Genomic DNA, 26881 nt, shown 5'->3' on the forward strand with positions numbered 1-26881 from the left:
ACAACCCAAAACTCTAAACACAATGCAGAAAAACAAATCTGTAGAGTCTAAAAAGTAAATAGTGGCAGACAGATTGAGGGCTGAAGTCCAAGCTTGAATAACAACTCATAGCCTGGCTGAGTTTTATGGGGGTTTTTCCTTCTTTGTCTCATGGATTTGACCTGAAGGCAGGCCAAGTCTTGGAATTGTGTTTTAGGCATGTTGGGAGAAATCACCATTTCCAGGAGAAATCACCTCTTGCTGAGACCAGAAAAAGCAATCCCTGCATTACAGAGAGTGTAAGAGAAATCCCACTTTTAAAAATATGCTTTCTTTTCTCTTTTTTCTTCCAGCTCTGCCAGGATCAGCCCCAAGCACTGCCTGCATTGCCACAGCAACAGCAGCAACACAAGCATCTAAAATTCACTCCCTCCTCCAAAAATATCTCTCTCTCTGACCAGAGAAACCAGTGAAATGGACCATGCTATTCAAAGAGTGTGGGTAATCCTTGTTTTCTGTAGCCCACCTTTCTTTCTTTTCTCTTGCTGCTTCATCCCCCTCAAGATAGCCTAAGTCACACAAGACTGCACAGTAGTGCAAGAATATAAAATTCAGAGAGAACCCTAGTTTCCTGGCAATAAGAATCAGGGAAAGGAGGGTCCCTGGGGGCTGGAGAATATAGGGACATGCCAGAAAGGAAAGAGCTGGAACAGGACCTCTGCTAATTATGTTTGGGACCCTCCCTAAGTACCAGACTCAACCCCCAGTGTACACATGCAGAACAGACCAAAAAAAGCATAGCAGAGGCTTCAAGAATTAAACTACAGGGACTTCTGTGGTGGTCCACTGGCCAAGACTCCTCAATCCCAATGTAAGGGACTTGGATTCCACCCCTGGTCAGAGATCTAGATCCCCTTTTAGTGCTGAAACTAAAAGATCCCACAGGCCACCGTGAAGATTGAGATCCAGCGTGCCACAACTAAGACCCGGCACAGGCAAATAAATATTTTTAAAAAAAGAATTAAACTACTAAAATCCCAGACCAAACTCTGAGTGGTACATGTGACAGATAGCAAAGGCTTTAATCTACCACTCTGGTAACGGTCCAGATTTTGCTTTAAGGAAAATACTCCTTCTCCAGCCTGAGCCATAATCAATTAGGCCAATAAATATGTTACATCCTCCTGACTCCAGTGACTGGTCAGAGATGAGCACACAACCCAGCCAAAGCCAGTGAAATGCAAGGACATCTTATCTGTCATTCACAAATTAGAGTTCTGATTAACACAAGGTTTACCCCTCTTCATCCCTCTCCAAACCCCATGTCTTCTCCAAAAATGAAAACAAAAGATCTGTGAAATAAGTGTTCTATTTTTAATGCTGGATAGTATCTTTGCTTGTAGAAAATAATGATATACAAGCATTTTAAAAAATTAAGCTTTATATGTAAATATCATAATTGCCTAATGAATAGTCAAAAGGAAATCATTCAGAATTTAAAGCTGCAAGCAAATAGCTAAGTTTTCCATTTCTATATTTATACAGATGCTATTAGCTCTGCTTTTGCTAAAATCTTTGAAGAGCATCACTCATCTTTATCCTGAGAGGATGTTTACCCTCATCAACTATCTGTAATTCCTTTTTTTTTTTTTTTTGAGGAATATTTAACAATTCAAAGTACTTGTATTTAAGGTGTACAGTTTGATGATTTGATACAGACATACATTGTGAAGCAATCACCACAATCAAGCTAATTAAAATAGTCATCTCAGTTATCATTTTCTTTTCTTCATTTTCTTTCTTTTTTTAACACTTCTTAAAGAGCAAGAATAGATTCAGGAGGCCCAGGTCTCCCCTGGCCGTGTTGGTGCTCTAAGAAAGAATAGTTTCCAACTCCTTTCATGGGCTTTGCATTGCAGGCTCAAGCTACTTCCTTAAGGGAAAATTCTTTAAGTGTTCTGGAAAGCACAGTCATCCCTAAACTCAGTGGAAAAGATTCAAGCCATCCAGTGGAACAAAGATTAGGAGTTTAAAATCAAGGAGTTCCTAAAATAAAACTGTTTTTGTAGATAGGGATTGGTTATATGGAGAGACAGAAATGGAGTTAACTCTGGGTAGATAGGAGGTTCCAGAGTTTGATCTTCATGAGGCATCAATCAAGGACCTGCAAGGGGATTCAGGGTGCAGGAAGCATGATCCTCTGTGGGTAATTATTCCTGGCCTGCGGGAGGATGTCTTACAGACTCAGGACTCTCATCCATGGTGACACGTGGAAGAGCACAGGGGCCCAGGTGTGAGGAAGACTTGCAGGAAAGAAGAGATATCACATCAAAGAAGCTTTCCAACCTGGTGGTCTTGAGGAATAGGGAAGGTCTGAACATGTGGAGATGGAGTCAACTTTCTGGGTCAGAGAGAAGGGTCTGAGGAAAGACATAGAGAAGAGGAAATATAGAGTAGTCCAGCTGGAATGAGACCTAGTCATGGAACCACCTTCTCTGAGGGAGTGCTTCAAAGGAAAGGCTTAATGTGTGGTGAAGGCCAGTTCAAAGGTCCTCAGATGAGTTGGTTGGAGACCCCTACCAATACTCTACCAAAAGGCTATATAGTCCTTAAAACAGACACCATATACTGGAAAAGGTCCACACCCCTGGGTTGGATTTCTAACTCTGCCACTTAATGCCTGTGTGACTTAGGCATCCTCAGAAATGCAACTGTAAAAAAGAGAAGAATATTGTCCTGTGTACTTCATAGGATTGACATGTACATAAGGAAAAACAGCAGGCACAGAATATCACTGTCAAATACTTTCTTGTAGTTAGTTATCTTGTCATGTATATGAAACTCCCCAGTAAATGTTATCATCCTTCCATTACCACTACACAACAGATCCTTGAGGCCAGGGGACATGTCTTCTTCAAGACTGTCCTGGGAACATAGTATATCATTTCTTAAAAAAGGTACTTGATCAATGAATAAATGAATGATGTTCAGAATCCCCTCAGCTAGATAATAAAATTGGTCTCCTAACTACAATGTAGACCTGTGGACTGTTCTTTCACTTTGTGCTGCTTGGCCCAATGGAGACTCTGAGTTAATGGTGCTCATTCAACAATGTTATGGTAGAGAAGGAAGCCTGTGAAGGTGGAGTCATTGACATTATCTGCATAGACCCCATTGTGATTTTCACCCTCGTACACCTGGAGCCAGACTTGGTCACCCTTCTCCAGATAGAGGAGCACGGAGCCAGAGGCCTGGTCCACGTTCTTGTCCTGGAACTGGTCGTGGGTGAAGAGCAGGGCCTTGTCATTCTTGTAGAGGCTGACCTTCACATCCTTCAGGTAGACAGTAATGTGGTAGGAGAAGTAGTACAGCCCGGGAATATTGCAGAGGAATTTGCCAGTGGTGCCATCATAGTGGTTTTGCTGATTGTAGAAAATCTTGGTAAAGCGAATGGGAACATTGGGGACAGTGACCTGTCTCTCCAGTCCCACACTGAATGCTGAGCGGTATACATAGGCACTTTCTCCAGGTTCTCCCTTTCTGCCTGGGGTTCCTGGAAAGCCTCGGGGACCTTCGATCCCAGTGATTCCAGTTTCACCAGTGTCACCCTTAGGACCAACAAGACCTAGAGAACAAGAAGACCTCTGTGACCCAAGGAACAGAACTCCTGTTTAGGTTGGTTTCAGCCTAAAACACTGTCCCCGTGGCCCCTACCTACAATATGCTTGACTTACAGAGAAAGGAACCAACGAGAGCTCTCAAAAGGGACAGCCATAACCTTCTCCTCCATATCCCCCCATAACACAGGCTCCCATAAATTCCCTCCAACTTTATCTCCAGAAGTCTCCATCACAGACCCTCCACCCTGCCAGTACTTTATGTGCAGGCTCAGCCAGTCGTACATAGGGGACTTTTCTGTCCCATCTGTCTAGGTTGCCCAATACCCATCCTCCAAGGTCTCACTCAAGCCCCGCCTCCTCCTGAAAGCCTTCATTGTCAGTCCAGGTCTGCATCCAGGGCATTTTCTCTCTATTCCACTCTTTGGGCATTTGTCCGTATTCACTTTGGCATATTTGGAGTAGACCCTCTGGTAGTAACGTCTAACAGTCCTGTGCACTAGGGCAAGAGTTCTCCAAGAAAAGGACTGTGACCTGCAGGAGGTCCCAGTAAGTGTGGTTGAATGCCACTGGATAGAATGGGAACTAAGGGGACATTAAGGAAAATAGGAGTATAAGCAGACTGAGAATAGGGATGGATGAGGCTGAGATGGGAAAGAGGATGGGGAAGGTGGTGTGGGTAGAACAGAGCCAAGGGTACTTGGTTTTAAAGGGACCACGTGTGTTCACCCCTAGAAGGCCAATCCATAATTCACTTTAAGTTGCTTATGGGTCACATCAAAAAGCTTTGTTTCTTCCCTGCACAAGGGCCTTAGTCAGTAACTATTGCCCTCTCGTAGTTTTAGAAGCCTTCCTCTACCCAGGAGGAGTCTGTGATGGGAGGATGCGAAAGTCTTTATTCTTACCTGGATCTCCTTTCTCACCCTTCTCACCAGGGGTGCCATCTCTGCCATCCCGGCCTGGGGTCCCGTTGTGGCCAGGATGCCCTGGAATGCCTGCCATCCAACCTGCGCAGGCCCCCTTGGGCAGCGGGGGATCTTCCATGTTGTCCTCGCCATGACTGGGTAAGGCTAGTAGCAGTAGAAGAGCTCCCTGCAGCAGCATCCTGAGCCCTGGAACCCAGATACACACTGTCAGCCACAAAAGAGCAACCCCCACATGGCTCCCCTGTCAGGATCCGAGCAGGACTCTGGCCAGCTCTGCAGAGTTTGCTTCAGACCCGCTGCCTCAACACTCACCTCTTCTGGAAAGACTTCTGATTCTTCCAGCCCACCTTGTGCTCTCTCTGACCTGAAATTTTCAGTGTTTAGCCTTATTTTGTAGGTGTGATCTCCTTTCTTCCACCACCAGTGATGGTGAGACAGCACTCCTCCAATTCCTCAGATCTGAGCACAGTATGAGGAATGGGGAAAGCTCCAAGAGTCCATTTGTCAGGACTCTATCCCTTGGGTTTTCCAAGAATGATGACTCAGATCATTCCATTCAACTCCCACTTCCCTCTCTTGGCTCCCTCCTTTTTCTTCCCTTTTCCTTTTTTCTATGTCTGTTCCTCCTCCTTTCTCTCCCATTCTCTTTCTTCCTTTCCCCATCTCCTGGGCCATATGTTAGACATTTGGCTTATTACACACTTGCATGCACACATGCTCACACACACACAACTACACATGTACACACATACACACACACACACACACACACACACACACACACACACAGCCTTGGTCAGACAACCAGAGATACACTGTCCCATGAGACTAACCACTGACCTCTGCCTGTGCAGCCCCTTAGCTGCACCCCCTCACCTGCATGATCCCTACATGGACTTCAGGTCACATGGGCTGTCCTCTCTTTTAGGAAGTCCTCCCTGTCCTCCTCCCCCATCTGGAAGTCCTCAGCTGTTCCTCCTCTGTCCTCTCCCAGAGCCCTTGCTTATCTTTCACAGCACTGCTTGCCCTGTACTGTAATTTTATTTGTTCACCCATTAAGCACACCCACAGGGGCGGGGGGCTGTTAGTTGCACAGTCATGTCAGACCCTTTGCAACCCCATGGACTGTAGCCCACCAGGCTCCTCTGTCCATGGAATTCTCCAGGCAAAAGTACTGGCGTGAGTAGCCATTTCCTTCTCCAGAGGATCTACCTGATTCAGGGATAGAACCTGCACCTACTGCTTGGCAGGCAGATTCTTTCCCATCAGAGCCACGAAGAAAGTCCCACCAGTATAAAACAAGGACTAAATAAATACTTTTGTAGAAAAAAAAAAAAAAAAGGAAATACAGAGAGAGGAGGGAAGGAGGAAGGAAAAGAGAAAGGAAGAGGGAAAGAGAATGGAGTGCACTTAGAGTATGCATTCTGGAAGCCCTGAGAAAAATTTCAAGGGGCACAGTTGGCCAAGGGACTCCCTGTCTCAGAACCAGCCCTCCATATCCCCTCCTGAAAGACAGTCCTTGCATGCACAGGGCCTCTGGTTCCCCTCAATCCCTGCCTCTGTTATTAGGTTACTGAAAGCACCAGACAGAGAAACTGGTCCTAGGATCCTGGATCACAGGCATCACTGATACCCTCTGTGGAGTCTGAAATGTAGCGAATCCCAAGAAACTGACTCTAAACAAGACATGGTCCATGTGTATTTTTTTACCCTAAAGACTCATTTTTTTCATCAGTTTGCTTGTCTCATAGATTTCACAAAGCTTCCAGCACTGAATTTGGCTTCAGGAGGAAGTTCTTCTATGAGGGATGCAGAAGAATCCCTGATAAGTAATCTTACCCCTAGAATTGTGCATTGTGTCTGGAATCCCACCTCGATGGCCCATCACCAGGAGCTCTATCATCATTCAGTCAGTGATGCCATCCAGCCATCTCATCCTCTGTTGTCCCCTTCTCCTCCTGCCTTCAGTCTTTCCCAGCATCAGGGTCTTTTCAAATGAGTCAGCTCTTTATATCAAGTGGCCAAAGTATTGGAGTTTCAGCTTTAGCATCAGTCCTTCCAATGAATATTCAATACTGATTTCCTTTAGGATTCACTGGTTGGATCTCCTTGCAGTCCAAGAGACTCTCAAGAGTCTTCTCCAACACCACAGTTCAAAAGCATCAATTCCTCAGCACTCAGCTTTCTTTACAGTCCAACTCCCACATCCATACATGACTACTGGAAAAACCATAGCTTTGACTAGATGGACTTTGTCAGCAAAGTAATGTCTCTGTTTTTTAATATGCTGTCTAGGTTGGTCATAGCTTTTGTTCCAAGGAGCAACTGTCTTTTAATTTCATGGCTGCAATCACCATCTGCAGTGATTTTGGAGCCCAAAAAATAAAGTCTCTTGCTATTTCCATAGTTTCCCCATCTATTTGACATGAAGTGATGGGATCAGATGCCATGATCTTAGTTTTCTGAATGTTGAGTTTTAAGCCACCTTTTTCTCTCTCCTCTTTCACTTTCATCAAGAGGCTCTTTAGTTCCTCCTTGCTTTCTGCCAGGGTAGTGTCTTCTGCATATCTGAGGTTATTGACATTTCTCCTGGTAATCTTGATTCCAGCTTGTGTTCATCCAGCCCAGCATTTCACATGATGTACTCTGCATATAAGTTAAATAAACAGGGTGACAATATACAGCCTTGATGTACTCCTTTCCCAATTTGGAACCAGTCTGTTGCTCCATGTCCAGTTCTGTTACTTCTTGACTTGCATACAGATTTCTCACGAGGCAGGTAAGGTGGTCTGGTATTCCCATCTCTTTAAGAATTTTCCACAGTTCATTGTGATCCACACAGTCAAAGGCTTTGGTGTAGTCAATAAAGCAGAAGTAGATGTTTTTCTGGAACTCTCTTGCTTTTTCAATGATCAAACGGATGTTGGGAATTTGATTTCTGATTCCTCTGCCTTTTCTAGATCTAGTTTGTACATATGGAAGTTCACAGTTCACGTACTGTTGAAGCCTGGCTTGGAGAATTTAGAGCATTACTTTGCTGGCTTGTAAGATGAGTGCAATTGTGTGGTAGTTTGAACATTCTTTGGCATTGCCTTTCTTTAGATTGAAATAAAAACTGACCTCTTCCAGTCCTGTGGCCACTGCTGAGTTTTCCAAATTTGCTGGCATATTGAGTGCACTTTAACAGCATCATCTTTTAGGACTTGAAATATCTCAGCTGGAATTCCATCACCTCCACTAGCTTTGTTCATAGTGATGCTTCCTAAAGCCCACTTGTCTTCGGACTCTAGGATGTCTGGCTCTAGGTGAGTGATCACACTATCATGGTTATCTGGGTCATGAGATCTTTTTTGTACAGTTCTTCTGTGTATTCTTGCCACCTCTTAATATCTTCTGCTTCTGTTAGGTCCATACCATTTCTGTCCTTTATCGAGCCCATCTTTGCATGAAATGTTCCCTTGGTATCTCTAATTTTCTTGAAGAGATCTCTAGTCTTTTCCATTCTATTGTTAAGTTTATTCATATATATAATTATACATAAACTTATATATATGTATGCTCAACTTTCATACACACAAACATGTGTGTTCATTAAAAATAGTAAGATAAATAATTTGGAAACTACAGAAAATAAACTAATCCCCATTCCCAAGAATCTATCTGCTTATTTTTAAATGTAATGGAAATAATATTTTCCTAGAAATTTTATTCTCTAATTTTTGCTTTGCAATTTTCTAATTTTTGTAATCATCATTTTAAATGTGTGTACTAGTCCATCAAGTGGATATAACCAGAGTATATGTCAACATTTCCTTTTTATTGAAGTATGAACATACTTTCATTTTGAAACATTTCATACTTTCATTTTGAAACATTTTTAAATCTAACAAACATCTTTGGCACATAGCTTATCCCTAAACTAATATTTTGCTAGGACATAATCCCAGAAGTAAAAATTTTGTACCAAAAGATATGAACATTTTTAAGGCTCCTGATACATATTCCCAAAGTATAGTTTGTCATGCCGTTCCACAGCAGTGCATCAGTGTGTATACAAAAAGCCTGTCTTAAGTGCACTCCCCAACTTTGAATATAATCATTGCAAACAGTTTTGTTGATCTTAGTTTAGTGAGCAAAAGAAATGGAACCTCACTGCTTTGATAATTAGTGAGTTGTACATTTTATTAAATGCTTATTTCCTAATTTAATGTCTTCATTTTTGATATCTGTTAGTGTTCTTTATCAGTTGATTCATTAGGGATACAATGAGCTTTTTTTTCTTTTTTTTTCTTTTTTTTTTTCTTTAATAGAAAATTATTTAATTAGTATACATGTGTTTCCCATCCTGAACCCTCCTCCCTCCTCCCTCCCCACAATGAGCTTTTTGAATCAGTTTTTGTGAGCTCTGTATATCAGCCCTTAGTCATGTGTCCTATGATTTACCTCTAGTGTAAAGATTATTTTCTGTTTTGCTTATCCTGTTTCTTATGTGACAGAAGTTTTAGTTTTAGGGTTTTTTTTTAAGTTTTAGTTTTTATATAAACAACTCAGTTGATTTCTTTTTTTTTTTTTTTTTGGCTTCTAAGTGTTAAACAGTCTTTATCCATACTAGGATTTGGTAAGTACTTTATTTCCTTCTCTTTTATTGTTTGGTGTATTTTAAATTTCACTCCTTAATCCATTTCTGATATTTTGTGTTGGGTAAGCTTTGATCTAAGATAATCAAGTGATTTCTTCCTATTTGATGACTAGCTGTTTAAAAGACATTTATTTAATACTTTTCCTCTCTATTGATCTACTGCATCATTTATCAAATATCAAGTTCTAATATCATCTTATAAGTAAAGCAAGAATTGAGAGTGTGACCTGCAGGCTGAGAGGAGAGACAAGCAACACAACCAGTAGGTGCGGATAGAGACAGAGGCTGCCGCCTGGTGGATGAGTCCCTAGCCAAGGCTCTCTTATCATCAGCCTGTACGTTTGTCCCCCTCTACTGGATTTGGAGGATTCAAAGTTATTGTTCTCAATAACTGCCGGAAATAAATGAAAATGATAGTTTAGGCTTGTGCTTTGTCCCTTCAGTCATGTCTGACTTTGAAACCCCATAAACCCCTCCAAGCTCCTCTGTCCATGAATAATGGAGTACGTTGTCATGCCCTCCTCCAGGAGATCTTCCGTAACCCAGGGATCAAACTCAGGTCTCCTGTGGATTCTTCACCTGCTGAACCACCAGGGAAGCCCAATTTAGGCCAAGATGAGCAGAAAGAGAGGAGTTAGCTCAAAGCCAAGAAGAGATCAGTCAAGTCCCTTTTGTGTTTAAAGAAAATACTTGTTCTAAGACTTTATATGTTGTCCAACCTTCCCACAACTTGTCACCTCCATCCTTTTCCTCTACGGAGTTAGAAGTAAAACTCCTATGAAGACTACCAAGAGGCTCTGTGCTTGCTTTCTCCAGAAATGAGGAAGGCTGAGTTCTTTTCCACAGAGAAACAGGAGGAGAGAATCCAGAACACGAGAACTGGTGGAGGCAGCTACAGAGGGCCCCACAGATGCAGGGTCACTGGGGGCTTCCTCCACATCATTGAAAGGACTGAAAGATCAGGTCTCCTGGATTCTCTGGTTCCTCCTATTCTTTTAAAAATCAAGATTCTATTTTCCCAGCTCAAGGGAAGTGTTAAGGAACAATCTCTCCTCTCATAGGGGCAATGAGTCTGGATTCCATGACAGTGACAGGTGATGGAGGTAATAGAAGGAGGGAGGGAGGGCAGATGGGCACACAATCCTAGGATGTTTCTGCTGCGAAGAACAGATTCTGACTAAAGAAGAAGGTTATCGTCTAAAGTTCTGGATGGAAAAAATCATCAATTGATAGCAATTAAAAGTCAGTGCAGAGATGCTGAACTTTCAATTTATTTTAAAACTGTGTGTGCTCCCTATTTAAATATAGCAATTATTACATTTTGATTTTGAAAGACCTCTCTTTCTAAAGGGGAAAACATAACTAAATAAAACTGTAATCTAAGACTAAGTTCTAAGGCTCAATTGCACCTATAAAGAAATCATTTACATGGGTCATGAAGCTAATCCTAATACCACTTATAATTCTTTGTCTTTGTAGAATGCCACTTCTAAAGTCCTCACTTCACTTATTATCTCACTTAATTTTCACAACCATTTTGAGAGACAGGATGAGGTAAAATAGAGAGCACATGTTCTCTGACCTCAGTGCGTGGGTGAAAATAATTTGTTCTTCCTTGTAACATGTTTCAGGCATATGCTTGTTGGAGGATTAAAAAGCACAATCTGGGACTTCCCTGGTGGTCCAGTGGCTAAGACTCCGTGTTCCCAATGCAGGGGGTCTGGGTTTGATCCCTGGTCAGGGAACTAGAACCCACATACCTCAACTAAGACCTGGCACAGCGAAATAAAAAATTTTTTAACCTAAGAAAAGAATAAAATAAAAGGTACAATCCACATAAAGTATATAGAACAGTGCCTGGCACGTGTCAGTGCTCAATAAATGTTATCAATGACTATACCCATTCTAGAGATGAGAAAAGTGGGTTTCCAGGAAGTTAAGTGACTTGTTCAAGATCCCAGAGATGTTGAACAGCAGAGCTGGAAATCAAACTGTGATCTTCTGAAGCATAATGCTGGACACTTAGGCATAGTCCAAATAAGGAAAACAGCATCAAGGTCACACATTTGCCTGCTAATATTCCACTCCATTGGATGGGGGATAGAAGCGAGAATAGTGTGAAGAAACCCCAGGTCATGATCCAGTGACCTGGCTTCTAATCTGAGCTCCATCATTAACTGACCGGGTGACTTACCTTCCCAACCCACCTCCCAGACTTCGTGTTCTATGCAAGCAAAGCTGATTTATTAATGAGTTTATCCTTACCTATTAATAGACTATTTCACAATACTCTTGTGAGAACAGGTTCACTTAAAGTATGAAGAATTATTTTATAAACTTGTAAAATGTTCCACACAAATAAGTAGTCATGTCCGACTCTTTGCCACCTATGGACTGTAGCCTACCAGGCTCCTCTGTCCATGGGATTCTCCAGGCAAGAATACTGGAGTGGGTTACCATACCCTCCTCCAGGGATATAAGTAAAGAGATGCAAGCAAATATTTATGGAGCACTTGCTGTGGACCACCCTTTGTACATCCACTCCCCTTTAATCTCATTTCACCCTCACGACTACTCCAGGGGGTCAGGACTCAGTTCCAAGAGAAAGCTGAGGACCAGAGAAATTTAGTAACCTCCGCTCAAGGATAGGAAGTATTGGCCAAAAATTTCATTCAAGTTTTTCCATAAATCTAAACGAACTTTTTGCCAACCCAGTGGAAGTGTGGAGAGGTGCATGTTGAAATCCAAAGCCTGGGTTCTTTCTACCGCACTAGCTTTCATGGCGCACTGTGTACAGGTATGGATAAGCTTGCTTTCAAAATTATATAAGGGGATGGGCCATGATGTTCTCTGGATCCTAAAGGTCCATATTATAGTCCCTCATTTTCATTTAAGAGTATGAGAAATTCCACTTTGACCTGCTGGAATTTCAGCAACAGCAGCAGAATCTTGTGAAATGCATGGAGTCTCCTCTGGGACTGATAGGAGACAGAGTAAGATGGGGGAGAGAGGTCACCAAAGCCAATGCCAACTCCTCCAACAGGAAAGGGCATTAAAGCACAGATCGCAGAGTCCAACAAAACTGAAAGGGACCCCAGAAACCATCTCACCTCTGCCCTGCTTGTACAAATGGGAGGCTAAGGGGGAGGAAGGGGTGCATTGTTAGATCCTCATAGGATTTCCCTGGTGGCTCAGACAGTAAAGTGTCTGCCTACAATGTGGGACACCCAGGTTTGATCCCTGGGTCGGGAAGATCCTCTGGAGAAGGAAATGGCAACCCACTCCAGTACTCTTGCCTGGAAAATCCCATGGATGGAGGAGCATAGTAGGCTATAGCCCATGGGGTCGCAGAGAGTTGGACATGACTGAGCGACTTCACTTTCTTTAACTTTCATAGAAACCAGCTCCCACAGTAGCACCTCCCATCACTATGCCATTTGTTATTTGTTTCAATCTTTACTCCATGAAGCAAAGAAAATATCCCCAACTTCAGAGATGGGGAAACTGAGAGATTAAGGAGAAGATCCCCGAGAGATGCCATCACATTATGACTGCCTCAAAAAAGGCTTCTCAGACTCAGTTCCTTAATCTGCTAAATGAGTTCATGTAAGATGAGGAACATGAGAACACTTTGAAGTTGGTAAGAGTATTTTGCAGTATAAATTGCATAAGGCAGTTTTAAACTATATTTCATTTAATCCTCCTCATTAGCGTTGTCTTTGACTCCACTCTACAGAGGAATCAGAGGTTTGAAGAGACCAAGATACTGGCTTAAGAGCATGCGACTCTTGGGCTGAATTAAATGAGATTGCTGTCTTTAAAGGTCAAAAAATGGTAGAATATTGGCAATTTTACCTGGCACAATCTAATGATAAATGGCAGAGCCAGAAATCAGCTAGGCTCTGCCTGGCACCCAGGAGGGTGACCTGAAAGCTTTCACTCAGCATCCTCATGCCCGCCCCCCCCTCCCCACATGCACTCATACACACATACACACTCATCTCTCTCTCTCTCTTTCACAAACACACACACACACACACCTCTGGGACCAGTCTCTCTCCACATGAAGGAATTCCTAATTAAACATTCTAGTGTCCAAAGCTTCTACCTCCCAACCTCAGCCAAGAGTCTGCAGCCCCTGGCCCCCCAGCCTGACAGGGAGTAAGAAGGAAGTCCGTCCCCACAAGCGCCAGAAGCCAGTCCTCTGTCCCTCTTTACAAATCCTCAAGAATGAAGGGAGGGAGGCAACGAGAACAGCCAATTAAGCTTCAGGCTCCCTTCCCACTGCTCATCTTCAAGAACAAAGCTGACACCCTCATGCTCCTTTGCACATACTCTGCCAGCATCAAGTCCCCCCTGTTCCCAACCTTGTCGGGAAGAGCTGACCTTACCCCTAAGAACAGGAATCCCCAGGAGTGAGGTGGTTGCACCCGTCCTGAGGCTTGATCTGAACACCAGAGTCTCCCCAGACCAGGGACCTGCATCCTCAGACACACAAGGCCAGCTTGACCTCTAAAATCCCTTCCACTCCAGCCTCTGCATCTATGGCCAGAAACAGCCAGGATGCCTCAAGTGCAGCCCTCCCCAGGGCAGGCGGGACTGGGCTTGGTAAGGCCGGACAGATCATAATTTCTGTCAGAAGGTGTCTGCTACAAAAAAGATTTTTCATAAGTTTCCAGTAGATGCCAGGCTGCTTGCTCACCTTACCTCTTTTGAACTTCTTCATCATCCTGTGAGATATCCCCACAATGGTGTAGATAGCCATGTGTTTACAGACACCCCCCAAAATCTATAGATAAGGACTGTGTCTCATCCATCTTTGTATCTCACAAACTGCACCCAGGGTCTGGCCTGTAAAATCTGCTCAATAAATACTGCTGAGTAGACTCCAGTGGCAGAGTCGGACTCCAAACTCAGTCTGAGGTCAGAGTTCAGGCGTTCCCCAAGCTGCTTCTTCATGTGCTTCTTTCTCTGCCCTACTTGGTCAGCTGAGAAGTGATGTATCATCTTCTCCTCTCATATAATTGAACTTTATTGCTGGACCATCTCTCCCACTTCACTGACCCCAACCTTCTCTTTGGTTAAGCATCTTTACCACAGAGTGAACTGGACAAAATTCAGGATGGTCCCAGACATTTTGACCAGAGGCAACAGTCCCTTTTCTCTTGGAGCTCTGGGGAAATCGAGGCAGAAGCCCAAGGCTTGTTGGCCTCCACCAGTGCTGCCCTGACTGGGGTTTTGCCTGTATCCCTCCCCACCCTGCTAACAGGGCAGCCTGGGCACAGCCCAGCCAAAGGCTCCATGGTAAGGACCCTTCACCTCCAGCCTAGAACTTGAATCAGTCGTCCTTACCCTCAGGTGTGGAATCAGAGCCACAGACTTCAGTCAGGGTGGAAGTAGGAGGCGATGGCGCAGCCTCAGCAGCTCGGTACTCATGGGGACAAGCAGCCCCCGCCCCACCGCCGTCCCTTCCCATTGGCCAGCACAGTGAGAGCCAGAGACCAATGGGTAGACACGTGCCCCTGGCAGCTCCTTTGGCTTGCCACTCCAGGGAACCTGGTGCAACCCAATTCGGGCTTGGGATGCCAAGTAGAGCTGCAGTCATCATACTTATGTCTCCAGGCTTTGGCCTTTATCTTTGCCTCTTACAACAGCGACAGAAGACGGGACCAAGGGTCAAGATCAGAAGCAGGAAAACAAAGTATTTCTTCATGTAAAATGAATTGCCTGGTGGTCTGGGGCACCAGTTACCACCATCAGCTCCCACTCACTCTACATGACAGGGAACTGCAGTATAGCAAGAAATACAATACATCCTTTCCTCTCTGGCCTGAACCCCAGACTGGGGAAAGGTTTTGCATGCTAATTTTGAGGACTGAGGTGAGGGAACATTTCTGGGGTGGTGTGAGGCAGAGCCAGATTAAGATTATTAAAGGCCTTGGGTTCCAAATGATTCTGAAGCTCCAACCTGTATGTGATTCAAATTCAATATATCAGAAAATAAATACTAACTAGGAGAGATTGGGCTTCTCAGGTGGTACAAGTGGTATAGAACCACTTTATGCCAATACAGAAGACACAAGAGACGTGGGCTCAATCCCTGGGTCAGGAAGATCTCCAGGAGGAGGGCATGGCAATTCACCCCATTATTCTTGACAGTAGAATCCCACAGACAGAAGAGCCTGGTGGGCTACAGTTCATAGGGTGGCGAAGAGTACGACACAACTGAAGCAATTTAGCACATACAGAGGATGCTAAATTGCTAAAGATTTAATTAGCAATTAATTTAAATTAAATTAATTTAATCACTAAAGATTGCTTTAGCTTTAATATGCTAAAGATGCACATATACATGCATCTTTCATGGATTTTCTGGTTCCAAAATTCTGGGTAAGCTTTTGAAAACTAACTTTTCACACGTGTGTGAGTCCCCATTTTGCCAGAGCCTGAGCCTGTACCCACCTAACTGGGGAACCCTCCCCTGGGTTAGGAGCAGCCTGGAGTGGTGCTAAGGCACACAGGTATTCCTAGAAGGCTTAGATTTAAAGTGGCAGTGTTCATCACCTTGAACTCTGTCTTGGCAAAGCCACATTCTGTTTTTGAAGGACAGGATCAGCGCCACTTCCTGCAAGCCACAAATTCTGATACATTAAATTCCGACCCCAGCAAGGGCTCAGGATCCCAGCAATAATTTCTGCAGACATTCAGAAACAGAATGTCCTCAGGCAGAGGGTGGGCAAGTATTTGCCTGCCCCTAAATACCACCTCTGCTGACCACACAGAGCCTAAAAGCCCCCAGCAAAGTAAAATAAAAGTCGGATCTAAGTCTTGTGCTGTGTTGTGCTCAGTCACTTCAGTTCAGTTCAGTTCAGTCACTCAGTCACGTTCGACTCTTTGCGGCCTCATGAACTGCAGCACCCAAGGCCTCCCTGTCCATCACCGTCTCCTGGAGTTCACTCAGACTCACATCCATCGAGTCAGTGATGCCATCCAGCCATCTCATCCTCTGTTGTCCCCTTTTCCTCCTGCCCCCAATCCCTCCTAGCATCAGAGTCTTTTCCAATGAGTCAACTCTTTGCATGAGGTGGCCAAAGTACTGGAGTCTCAGCTTTAGCATCATTCCTTCCAAAGAAATCCCAGGGCTGATCTCCTTCAGAATGGACTGGTTGGATCTCCTTTCAGTCCAAGGGACTCTCAAGAGTCTTCTACCTCACCACAGTTCAAAAGCATCAATTCTTCAGCGCTCAGCTTTCTTCACAGTCCAACTCTCACATCCATACATGACTACTGGAAAAACCATAGCCTTGACTAGACAGACCTTTGTTGGCAAAGTAATGTCTCTGCTTTTCAATATGCTGTCTAGGTTGGTCATAACTTTTCTTCTAAGGAGTAAGTGTCTTTTAATTTCATGGCTGCAGTCACCATCTGCAGTGATTTTGGAGCCCAGAAAAATAAAGTCTGACACTGTTTCCACTGTTTCCCTATCTATTTCCCATGAAGTGATGGGACCAGATGCCATGATCTTAGTTTTCTGAAGGTTGAGTTTTAAGCCAACTTTTTCACTCTCCTCTTTCATCTTCATCAAGAGGCTTTTTAGTTCCTCTTCACTTTCTGCCATAAGGGTGGTATCATGTGCATATCTGAGGTTATTCATATTTCTCCCGGCAATCTTGATTCCAGTTTGTGCTTCTTCCAGCCCAGCGTTTCTCATGATGTACTCTGCATATAAGTTAAATAAGCAGGGTGACAATATACAGCCTTGACGTATTCCTTTTCCTATTTGGAACCAGTCTGTTGTTCCATGTACAGTTCTAACTGTTGCTTCCTGACCTGCATACAAATTTCTCAAGAAGCAGTCTGGTATTCCCACCTCTTTAAGAATTTTCCACAGTTTATTGTGATCCACACAGTCAAAGGCTTTGGCGTAGTCAATAAAGCAGAAATAGATGTTTTTCTGGAACTCTCTTGCTTTTTGACCTAAATCAAATCCCTATGATTATACAGTGGAAGTGAGAAATAGATTTAAGGGACTAGATCTGATAGATAGAGTGCCTGATGAACTATGGATGGAGGGTCGTGACATTGTACAGGAGATAGGGATCAAGACCATCCCCATGGAAAAGAAATGCAAAAAAGCAAAATGGCTGTCTGGGGAGGCCTTACAGATAGCTGTGAAAAGAAGAGAAGCGAAAAGCAAAGGGGAAAAGGAAAGATATAAGCATGTGAATGCAGAGTTCCAAAGAATAGCAAGAAGAGATAAGAAAGCCTTCCTCAGCGATCAATGCAAAGAAATAGAGGAAAACAACAGAATGGGAAAGACTAGAGATCTCTTCAAGAAAATTAGAGATACCAAGGGAACATTTCATGCAAAGATGGGCTCGATAAAGGACAGAAATGGTATGGACCTAACAGAAGCAGAAGATATTAAGAAGAAGTGGCAAGAATACACAGAAGAACTGTACAAAAAAGATCTTCATGATCAAGATAATAACGATGGTATGATCACTCACCTAGAGCCAGACATCCTGGAATGTGAAGTCAAGTGGGCCTTAGAAAGCATCACTGTGAACAAAGCTAGTGGAGGTTTCCAGTTGAGCTATTTCAAATCCTGAAAGATGATGCTGTGAAAGTGCTGCAGTCAATATGCCAGCAAATTTGGAAAACTCAGCAGTGTCCACAGGACTGGAAAAGGTCAGTTTTCATTCCAATCCCAAAGAAAGGCAATGCCAAAGAATGCTCAAACTACCGCACAATTGCACTCATCTCACACGCTAGTAAGGCAATGGCACCCCGCTCCAGTATTCTTGCCTGGAAAATCCCATGGACGGAGGGCCCGTTGGGCTGTAGTCCATGGGGCTGCTAAGAGTCGGACATGACTGAGCGACTTCACTTTCACTTTTCACTTTCATGCATTGGAGAAGGAAATGGCAACCCACTCCAGTATTCTTGCCTGGAGAATCCCAGAGATGGGGGAGCCTTGTGGGTTGCCGTCTATGGGGTCGCACAGAGTCAGACATGACTGAAGCGACTTAGCAGCAGCAGCAGCACACGCTAGTAAAGTAATGCTCAAAATTCTCCAAGCCAGGCTTCAGCAGTACGTGCACTGTGAACTTCCAGATGTTCAAGCTGGTTTTAGAAAAGGCAGAGGAACCAGAGATCCAATTGCCAACATCAGCTGTATCTAAAGCCTAGCCTCCTACTAATATGCAAATATTTTGAGAGGAGTCACATCGGGCCTTTGAGATTAGAGTCATGAGTGTCTCTCCCCAAAGGCCTACTGGCTTAGGTAAGAGGCTTATGAAAATGAGGTTCCAGTTTACTTGAGAAGCAGGACTGAGGAGAAAACATAGAACAACTGCAGCAACGCTCAATTACGCCAATATTTTATTTTTATTGTGGCTTCTCTGATTTATTTTGGGTTTGTATTACTATGTGTCTCTCCATACTAGACTGTAGACTTCATGAAAGCAGCTGCCTTGCCTGTTCAATGTTTTACCCTCAAACTCCAAGAATAAGACCTGGTATAAGATGGGCAATGATAAATGCTGAATGGAAAATCAGGGAATGATTCTATTTAATCTTCCCCTTGGAGATAACTCTGTCTCCTAGTTTACAAATCAAGTGTCTGCAGTTCAGTGAGTTTAAGCGATTTGTCCAGATTTGTACAATCTTGGACAGATCCAAGACTGGAACTCAGTCTATCTGGCTTCAAAACTCATATGCTTTCCAGGACCTGCTCTCACTCCTCCTGATGGACTATACGATACTAAGACTCATGCACTTACTTCAGGGTAGCTTTGAGTTTGGCATAAAAAATACTTTCTTCCAATCTTATGGGAATACAGCTGTTTACAGCAAGGTTAAATGATTGCGCAACATGGAATGCGACGTGGAATGACTTTAGTCCCCAAATCGCATGGCTACTGTGCTTACCTGGCTGTCAGACAGGAACATTGTGCAAGCCTATCTTTTGAGGCCTCAGGGAAATCTGCCATTCACTACACAAGGGCCAACATGTGGAAAGACACAATTCTGTGGCATACTGGTTTAGAGACTGAGACTGAAAAACATTCAGTCAGAGACGCCTCGAGGCTAGCCTTTTTCCCAGGATTGAACTGTTACTATCTAAAGTAAAATAATCAAATACATGTGAGCCTTTCCTCCAGGGTGTGTCATGGTTACCATTCAGTCCCCTGTCAGCATGGGGACTAGGGTATTGAAAATAGCAGGTCATGTGATCTCTCCCTCCCATAAGTATGTTTAAGTATTGTATATATTTTTGCTTAATTGTGATTTTTTAAAAAATAATCTTAATTAAAATAAGTCAGTATAATCAAGACACAGAAGAAACACACCCTGTGGCCTTCCTCCCACTCCATCCCCCAATTCCTAGAAATGACCAAAAAAAAGTTTTCATTCCTTTATCTCTTCCAAAGACTTGACTACAATTGCACTTTATCCAAGACAAACTCAGATACAAATATAAGACTCTTGTTTTGTCATTCATTCTTTGGACTAACAGCAACCTACTTTTACCAGCAAGGAGGCCAGTTCAAATAAGCAACCCTCGGTTCATATGTTTGAGAGCCTGTATCCTTGGACCACTCCTCACACCAAAATTCTCTGTTAGTTGAAAGGAGGATGAAGTCCTAAGACAGTCCTTGGTGAGAGTTCTTTTAGGGTGAGATTTTCTAGTTCTGGCAGGGTGAGATTTTCGAGAGTTGGGGAAACTTTCTGATTGACTTTCAAGTACATCTGGCAGTCTCTAACTGGTCCATTATTTACGTGTACATAGTGGGGGCTTTCATATGGGTTATCTTGCTTCATCTGAAAGAAAAACTGATGCTCAGCTTTAGAGTACTGCATTAGCAACTCATGTTTTAAAAAATAAGGTAAAATCTAGCTTTTTTTTTTTGCATTCTTAGTGTGCCCGGCACCCATTTTAATACATATTTGTCTTTTACATTCTAATGTTAAATGTTTTTTTTTTTCATATAGTCAGTTTTCAAATGCATGGAGGGGATATTTCAGGATTCTCTGTACTGATCATTGTGTGTGTTTATTCTTCATCAGGAGAAAGTATCCTCTTGGCCAATGAAAATAGCATGATGCAAAGCTCTAAGATATAAGTATTAAGGTCATATCTTAAAGTTTATCTACTTATAAAGCTTGATATTTGAGTAAACATGTAATTGGGAGATTTTATTTAAAAAAACTTTCCAACCCCATATTCTGACATGGAACTCGGCATACAAGAGGACTCCATATACATTGGCTGAGTCCAGAATTGCTACTGTGGCAATGAGGACTCTGGACCTGGAGTTGGGAAACCTGAATTCCAGTCTCTGCTTCACTACAGGCTGGTTGGATGACCATGCTATGTATTAATGGCCTAGTAGCTGGGAAATGGCCTCCATTATTAGGGACTATAATTCCTGCTGCTGCTGCTGCTAAGTCGCTTCAGTCATGTCCGACTCTGTGCGACCCCATAAACGGCAGCCCACCAGGCTCCCCCGTCCCTGGGATTCTCCAGGCAAGAACACTGGAGTGGGTTTCCATTTCCTTCTCCAATGCATGAAAGTGAAAAAATAAAGTGAAGTCGCTCAGTTGTGTCCGACTCCTACTATAATTCCTACCACCCCTTAAAGCTAGGAGTTAGCCTATGACAAAATTTTCACCCATAGTATATTAGAGACTCAGCTACTCCTGGCTGAATCTTAAAATATTACATCTGTGATTCTTCGATTTCTTCCCTAACAGTGAACAGGAGTGCAGATATGCCTGTGACCCAGTTTTTTGAGGGTTTGTTTGTTTTTTTTAGAATTACCTATCACTTTTCCCCCAAGTTTATTGAGGAATTATTGAAAAATATGATCATATATATTTAAAGTATACAATCTGATGATTTGATATATGTATGCACTGTGAAATGGTTATCAAGATAATTAACACCTCATTCACCAGAGTTAACTATTTTTTTGTGTGCCTGGTGAAAATGTTTAAGACCTACTCTCAGCAACTTCCAAGTACACAACACGTATTATTAACTAGAGGCCCATGACCCAGTTTTGATCATACAGGCAAAGATGATGTTCTAGGGGATGGTGGAAAAACCAGAGGAAAGAAACCTGGGAGTCCCGAATGACCGTGTGGAACAGAACAGTCTTCCTACCTGCCCTGGACTGTTACCTGAGATAGAAATAAACCTATCAAGTCATTATATTGTTGGGTTGTTGTTGCAGCAGCTTACTATTCTACTTGGCCTATGATATCGCACAAAGAAAACTGTTTGCAAAGAGTCTGGGAAATAAAGGGTGTACTAAAAGTATGCAGATTTCCCTTCTATAGGACTTCTCTGCACCTGGATAAACGTTTCCTTTTCTCCTGTATACTGCAACTTGAGGAAAAAAACTGCTGATCTCTTGTATTCTCTTACTGTTTCTGAAAAACACATCTGGAAAATGCTGACTTAGATGATTTCTATTTCCTCTAAATATTGCGTGTTAGTAGGAATTCAGAACACTACCAAATTTTCCAGAATCAAGGCTGCCTTTAGTCTAACTAGTCAGGGTATGTTATCTCTAGGGACAACAGGAAACATTATAAAATCATAAAGAATATTAATAATTTTTTCAACAGCTTTAGGGGAAAAAATGGTTTAGGAGATTTTGATCTCATTGTTCTGTAATCTTTCTTACCTAATCAAATGGAAAGATGACAGAAGTTTTACCCGCAGAGGAGTATCTTTTTTGTTGTTGTGTTTGGTCTTACTTTCAAAGGGCTTGAAAAAGGTTCTACAACCAATTCATTCAGTAGCCTGGGTGACCTGGAAGGCTACTGTGTATAAGCCCCTGGAAAAGAGTACGCAGGGCCCATGGGGATCAGTGGGAGGACAGAATGGCCCTGTTCCAGAGCACCTGAGGGCAGCATCCTGGGGACGTCAGCAGTGGTGATGGGATTGAAACAGTTCCTCTGGCAGCCGGTCTGGGACAGATTTGTGGAGAGGGTCTTCCTGAAAGGACTGGGAGGTTTGAGCACTTTGCATTCTTCCAGTGCCATCAAGTGTGGCCATTTTTGTAGATTCATAAAACGGCTGAGGTCCAAATGAGAGTTTCCGGCTGTTTCCATAGTGGGCAACTAGCCAACAGATGGTCGAAAGTTTTTCAGGGAATCCAAGTGATGTGTTTGGGCTTCCCAGGTGGCTCAGTGGCAAAGAATCTGCGGGCCGGTACAAGAGACACAGGAGACGCGGGTTTGATGCCTGGGTCAGGAAGATCCCCTGGAGGATGAAACGGCAACCCACTCCAGTATTCATGCCTGGGAAACCCCATGGACAAGAGGAGCTTGGGTGGCTACAGTCCATGGTGTCAGAAAGAGTCAGACACAACTGAGAGACCGAGCATGCATGCATGCAAGCAATGTGTTTTCTGAGGCTAGTAGTCAGAATCCTGAGGATTCCTCCGTCCAAATGTAGTTCTTACATATTCTTACTGAGAAATGTATTAGTGTGATTGACAAGATAATTGGAGAGACGAAAGCAGAGAAGTCCGCTGGGAAATCTGTATGTTCAAGACTGACTATGTGAATGTATGTTATAAAAAATGTGAAAATATGCCATTGTAGATTATGCTAGACTACACTTTCTTTTGGCCTGGTAGATTGACTTGGTAGCTTATACATGTCCAATGTTGTTAATGCAGCAATGGACTCTGACTGCTTAGAAAAACCCCAATCTGTTGACCCACAAACTTGAATTGGATCTAAAACAGGTTTTTCCCCCTCCCTTTAGGGAAGGAATCTGCGTAACCTTTCAAGGGTTTCTGAATGCAGGTGGAGGATGTAAGGATTGGTTTGCCAAGATCCCACTCCCATCACCTTGGTCTGCAGAACTCCCCTGAGAAATCCAGCTGCAGAGTTCCTTTGCTCTGCTCTGCTTCCTCTCCAACTTCACAGCTGGCTGGCCTAACCATCCTTCTTCCCTGAAGTTTACAAAGCAGCAATCAGAAGGTGGAGGGGGAAGGACTCACCTCCAAGGGTTAAGTAGGAAGGAGTGAAAGGATCAGGGACACAGCCAGGAAGGGGCTGGAGAATTCCAGACATGGCAAGTCAGATGGTCTTCTAAACCGTGGTTGGAACAGTCATGTCAGGAAGAGCACTGACTGCTGGTGTTGCTTCCTAGCTTCATGCACACTGGCTGTGGGGACCAAAGGAGGCCATGTCTGTCAAGCACCAGGGCCAGCCTTTAATGGCAGTGCCTTTCTGAACCCTATGGCCCAATGGTCTCGGCCAATACATCCTCCCTGCTGTGTATACATTGCTCCTCTGTGCCTGTGCACAGATGTCCTTCTCTTTCCTCTCCACTTGGAGAAAATGCTTACTCCAGAAGACCCAGCTCACCCCTTCCCTGACTGCATCAGGAAGAGGAAGTAGCAAGGTTCTGTGCCCCCACAGTATTTGTCACACCATGTCACGATGATCTGTTTCCACATCCATCTCCCCCAACCAGACTGAGAGTTTCTCACTCGTCCTCATCCCTCCCTGGTCTCTCCTGGTTGCCAGCTCCTTTCTTAGGATGGGGGTACCCAGGAAATAGGCACTGAATTAAATGCATGAATACATACGTAAATAAATAAATATTCTTATGGTCAAAATGGAACAATGTGGGTTGGGAAATAATGCAAATAGAAGGAAATACAATTTCCCAAATTTTATTTGGGGCAGAACTTTGTTTTAGTGTGCAAATAATAAATATTGTATCCAACCAATTTGAAACACTCTACTGAGACAGATACTTTGTTGTTAAGAAAGGGAGCATGAGAGGGTGAATTCACAATCATAGCTTAACATTCTGAAAAATTTCAAACACTCTGCTGAACAACTGTGCCTAGGAGCCTCTCTCTGACAGTCTGTCCCTTAGTTTCTGCCCTTTTTTGGCCACAGTCAAAGGGCTTCTTTGTGAACACACTATTTCTATTTTCTTGAATTCTACAGTGATGTTCCTGAGTCTCATGGGAGACACCCCCCAGCTGCCTCCTGAGCCAATCCATTCCAGGAACAAATCAGGCGACCAAAGACTCAGCCAGATCCCTCATCCAGTGAACAGAGAAAATCAAAACACCCTAACAATTCCCAAACTATTGATTACTAAATCCAAAACTACCTCTAAAACTAAACAACTCCAGAGTTCAGGATGCTGGTTAGAAGCCATGAACGCTCAGCTCTCCACCTACCCTCTGCTCTCTGCTTTGTGGTTGGGGCCATTCACCGCCTTTGCCAGCTGCTCCCAAGTCAGCCTCTGACAACAGTGCTGAGGAGCGGAGGCAGGCGGAGGGGAGACGGCTGGGTTCCTCCTCGGGTGCCTGGGTTCCCTTCAGTATTGCCCTAGCAACTGGCCTCCACCCCCAGAGCCCTAGACAGTTTCAGGACCTGAGGTTTACCATTTTCCCCAACACCTCACTAACCAGCCTCATCACACCCCATCCTCCAGCACCAGCTGGCAGTGCCCCTACCCCAGAGCTCTGAATCCAGTTCCCAGGCCTGTCTCCGAGTCCCTGGGGCCCCTGTTCAACTGGGCAGTGCTACCTCCTCAGAGGGCTACCCCCAGCCATGTGGGGCCACCAACCTCTCCCCTGTTTTCCCTGAGCCTTTGGGCTGGTGGCTGCTTCTTGCAGTTAAATTTTCTACTATACTCCATTATTTTTTTGTTTTGCCTTTTTCATTTTCCAATAGCTGAGTAAAAATTCTTTATATTAAATGTATTAAATTTTTTCTGTTATAGCTAGAATGGAGTCTCTATCAGTTTGGACTCTGACAGTAACTCTAAAGCTAAATAATTTTTAAAATAAATAAATTTCAAGATCAATTAAGTAAAAATAAAGAACAGAGAGAATTTTAATTTAAAAAGTTAAGAAATTGACAATTAATAGCTCTGAAGATAACTTAAAACTAAATAAGTGAAAACATATGACAAAATTTTTGAGAAAATTTTAAAAAACTGAAATTAAGTCTAATAAAATTAAATTTATTTGAAAATAAATAATTCAAAAATAAATAACTAAAAACTAAATCATTCAAACATAAAACAAAATTACATGTCAAAAGTAGATAAAAATAGATTAAAAAAACTAAACATAACTCAAAATTACAATAAATGAAGAGAAACTGAAAAATAACTCAGACACTAAGTCTAAAAATTAATAATTTTAAGCATTAATAAATAATTGTCAAAGCTAATTCAAAAATAACTGAGGATAAGTAACTGAAAATGACCTCTGAAAAAAAGTAAGTTTGAAAATAAGATGAAAACTACAAAATCAAATAACTAGAAAGCTAAAGAACTAAATGGGCTTCCTAGGTGACTCAGTGGTAAAGAACCGGCCTGTCAATGCAGGAGATACCGGGTTTGATCCCTGCTGGAGAAAGGCATGGCAACCCACTCCAGTATTCTTACCTGGAGAATCCCATGGGCAGAGGAGCCTGGCGGGCTACAGTCCTGCCGCTGCTGCTGCTAAGTCACTTCAGTCGTGTCCGACTCTCTGCGACCCCGTAGATGGCAGCCCACCAGGCTCCCCAGTCCCTGGGATTCTCCAGGCATGAACACTGGAGTGGGTTGCCATTTCCTTCTCCAATGCGTGAAAATGAAGTCGCTCAGTCGTGTCCGACTCTTAGCGACCCCATGGACTGCAGCCTACCAGGCTCCTCGGTCCATGGGAGTTTCCAGGCAAGAGTACTGGAGTGGGGGTGCCATTGCCTTCTCCGGGGCTACGGTCCATGGAGTCGCAAAAGAGTTGGACACGACTGAGCCACTAAACAACAACTACAACAAAGAACTAAATAGAAATGAAAAAAAAAAAAGAAAAGAAAACTGTCCCTCGGGCTGGTCTGCTGCCCCCCGGGTGCCAGTTCGGGTTCCTCCCAGGCTGGGCTGAGCCTCCCAGGAGGGCTGCGCCCCGCATTGAACTGGACCGCTCGCTCCTCAGGCTCCGGAAGACGGTCCGGTCGCCCCCGCGCAGGACTGCGGATCTGCCGGCTCCCAGGCCCCTTTGCCGCTTCGGCTCCAGTGGGGGCCGGCCTTCGCACCCAAAGCAGCGGCTCCCCCCATGCAGGCGGGCCGGGGCGGCTGGGGGTCTGGAATGTGTGTCAGTTCTCAGCCTCAAGTCCCATTCCTGCGCCCGCACACCCTCTGCTGGAAAACCAGACAGCTTCACCTTGGCTGGTGGGGGTCTGTGATCTCCATTTTCCCTATTCCAACTCAGAATTCTTTCACAGAGAAGTGTCCACATGGTCCTCATAGCCCTACCTCCCTGTCCTCAGGGAAAAACTGCCTTTTTGCGCTTGATGATGTTCCTGCTGTCCCTCCTTCCCGCCCTCCTTCCCTCCATCTCTTCCCTGATGACTGGCCATTTCCCATCTCCTTGGCAGCCTCTGCTGCCAAGAGTCACTGCTCTCCCCTCAGTGGGAAAATCAGAGGGAGGAATACACCTTGCCTCTCTTGTCAAAGAACTGGCTAATTAACCAATTAGCCACACCACTGTGCACCTGTCCTGTGCCAGGGCTGTTGTTGTTAAAGACACAGCGGAGACAGCCAGCCCCACCAAATACGAGCCTACTGTGTGCCTACTAGGATGTCAGCTGTTTGTCAAAAGTGAAGTCTCACACAGCTCTAAGGACCTTAGCCACATTTTACAGCTGAGAAGCTGAGATGAGAGAGGAATTATCAC

At 43.8% G+C, this 26881-nt stretch overlaps 1 protein-coding gene across 2 annotated transcripts; it reads right to left on the reverse strand.

Annotated features, from left to right (window-relative positions):
* Positions 1-1332: 1332 nt before the first annotated feature.
* Positions 1333-26191, reverse strand: ADIPOQ (adiponectin, C1Q and collagen domain containing). 2 transcript variants are annotated; one of them, XM_070790371.1, is made up of 3 exons: positions 25612-26191; positions 4502-4708; positions 1333-3604 (listed from the first exon to the last, which is right to left on the reverse strand). In XM_070790371.1, the coding sequence occupies exons 2-3, from the start codon at positions 4698-4700 to the stop codon at positions 3081-3083; spliced, it is 723 nt and encodes a 240-aa protein (XP_070646472.1). In that variant the 5' UTR covers positions 4701-4708; positions 25612-26191; the 3' UTR covers positions 1333-3080. The 2 variants fall into 2 exon arrangements, with proteins under 2 accessions (XP_070646472.1, XP_019813927.1); XM_019958368.2 differs by lacking the exon at positions 25612-26191 and adding an exon at positions 14514-14616.
* Positions 26192-26881: the final 690 nt, after the last annotated feature.

The sequence above is a fragment of the Bos indicus genome, chromosome 1 (assembly GCF_029378745.1).
Source record: "Bos indicus isolate NIAB-ARS_2022 breed Sahiwal x Tharparkar chromosome 1, NIAB-ARS_B.indTharparkar_mat_pri_1.0, whole genome shotgun sequence".
Classification (NCBI taxonomy): domain Eukaryota; kingdom Metazoa; phylum Chordata; class Mammalia; order Artiodactyla; family Bovidae; genus Bos; species Bos indicus.

What these genes read in the sequence shown, in the direction of transcription:
- ADIPOQ (XM_070790371.1), bottom strand. Translation starts at nt 4,700, where the DNA reads ATGCTGCTGCAGGGAGCTCTTCTACTGCTACTAGCCTTACCCAGTCAT. An exon ending in GGGTGAGAAAGGAGATCCAG is followed by an intron (nt 3,605 to 4,501) that starts GTAAGAATAAAG and finishes CTTGTTCTCTAG; the next exon opens with GTCTTGTTGGTCCTAAGGGT.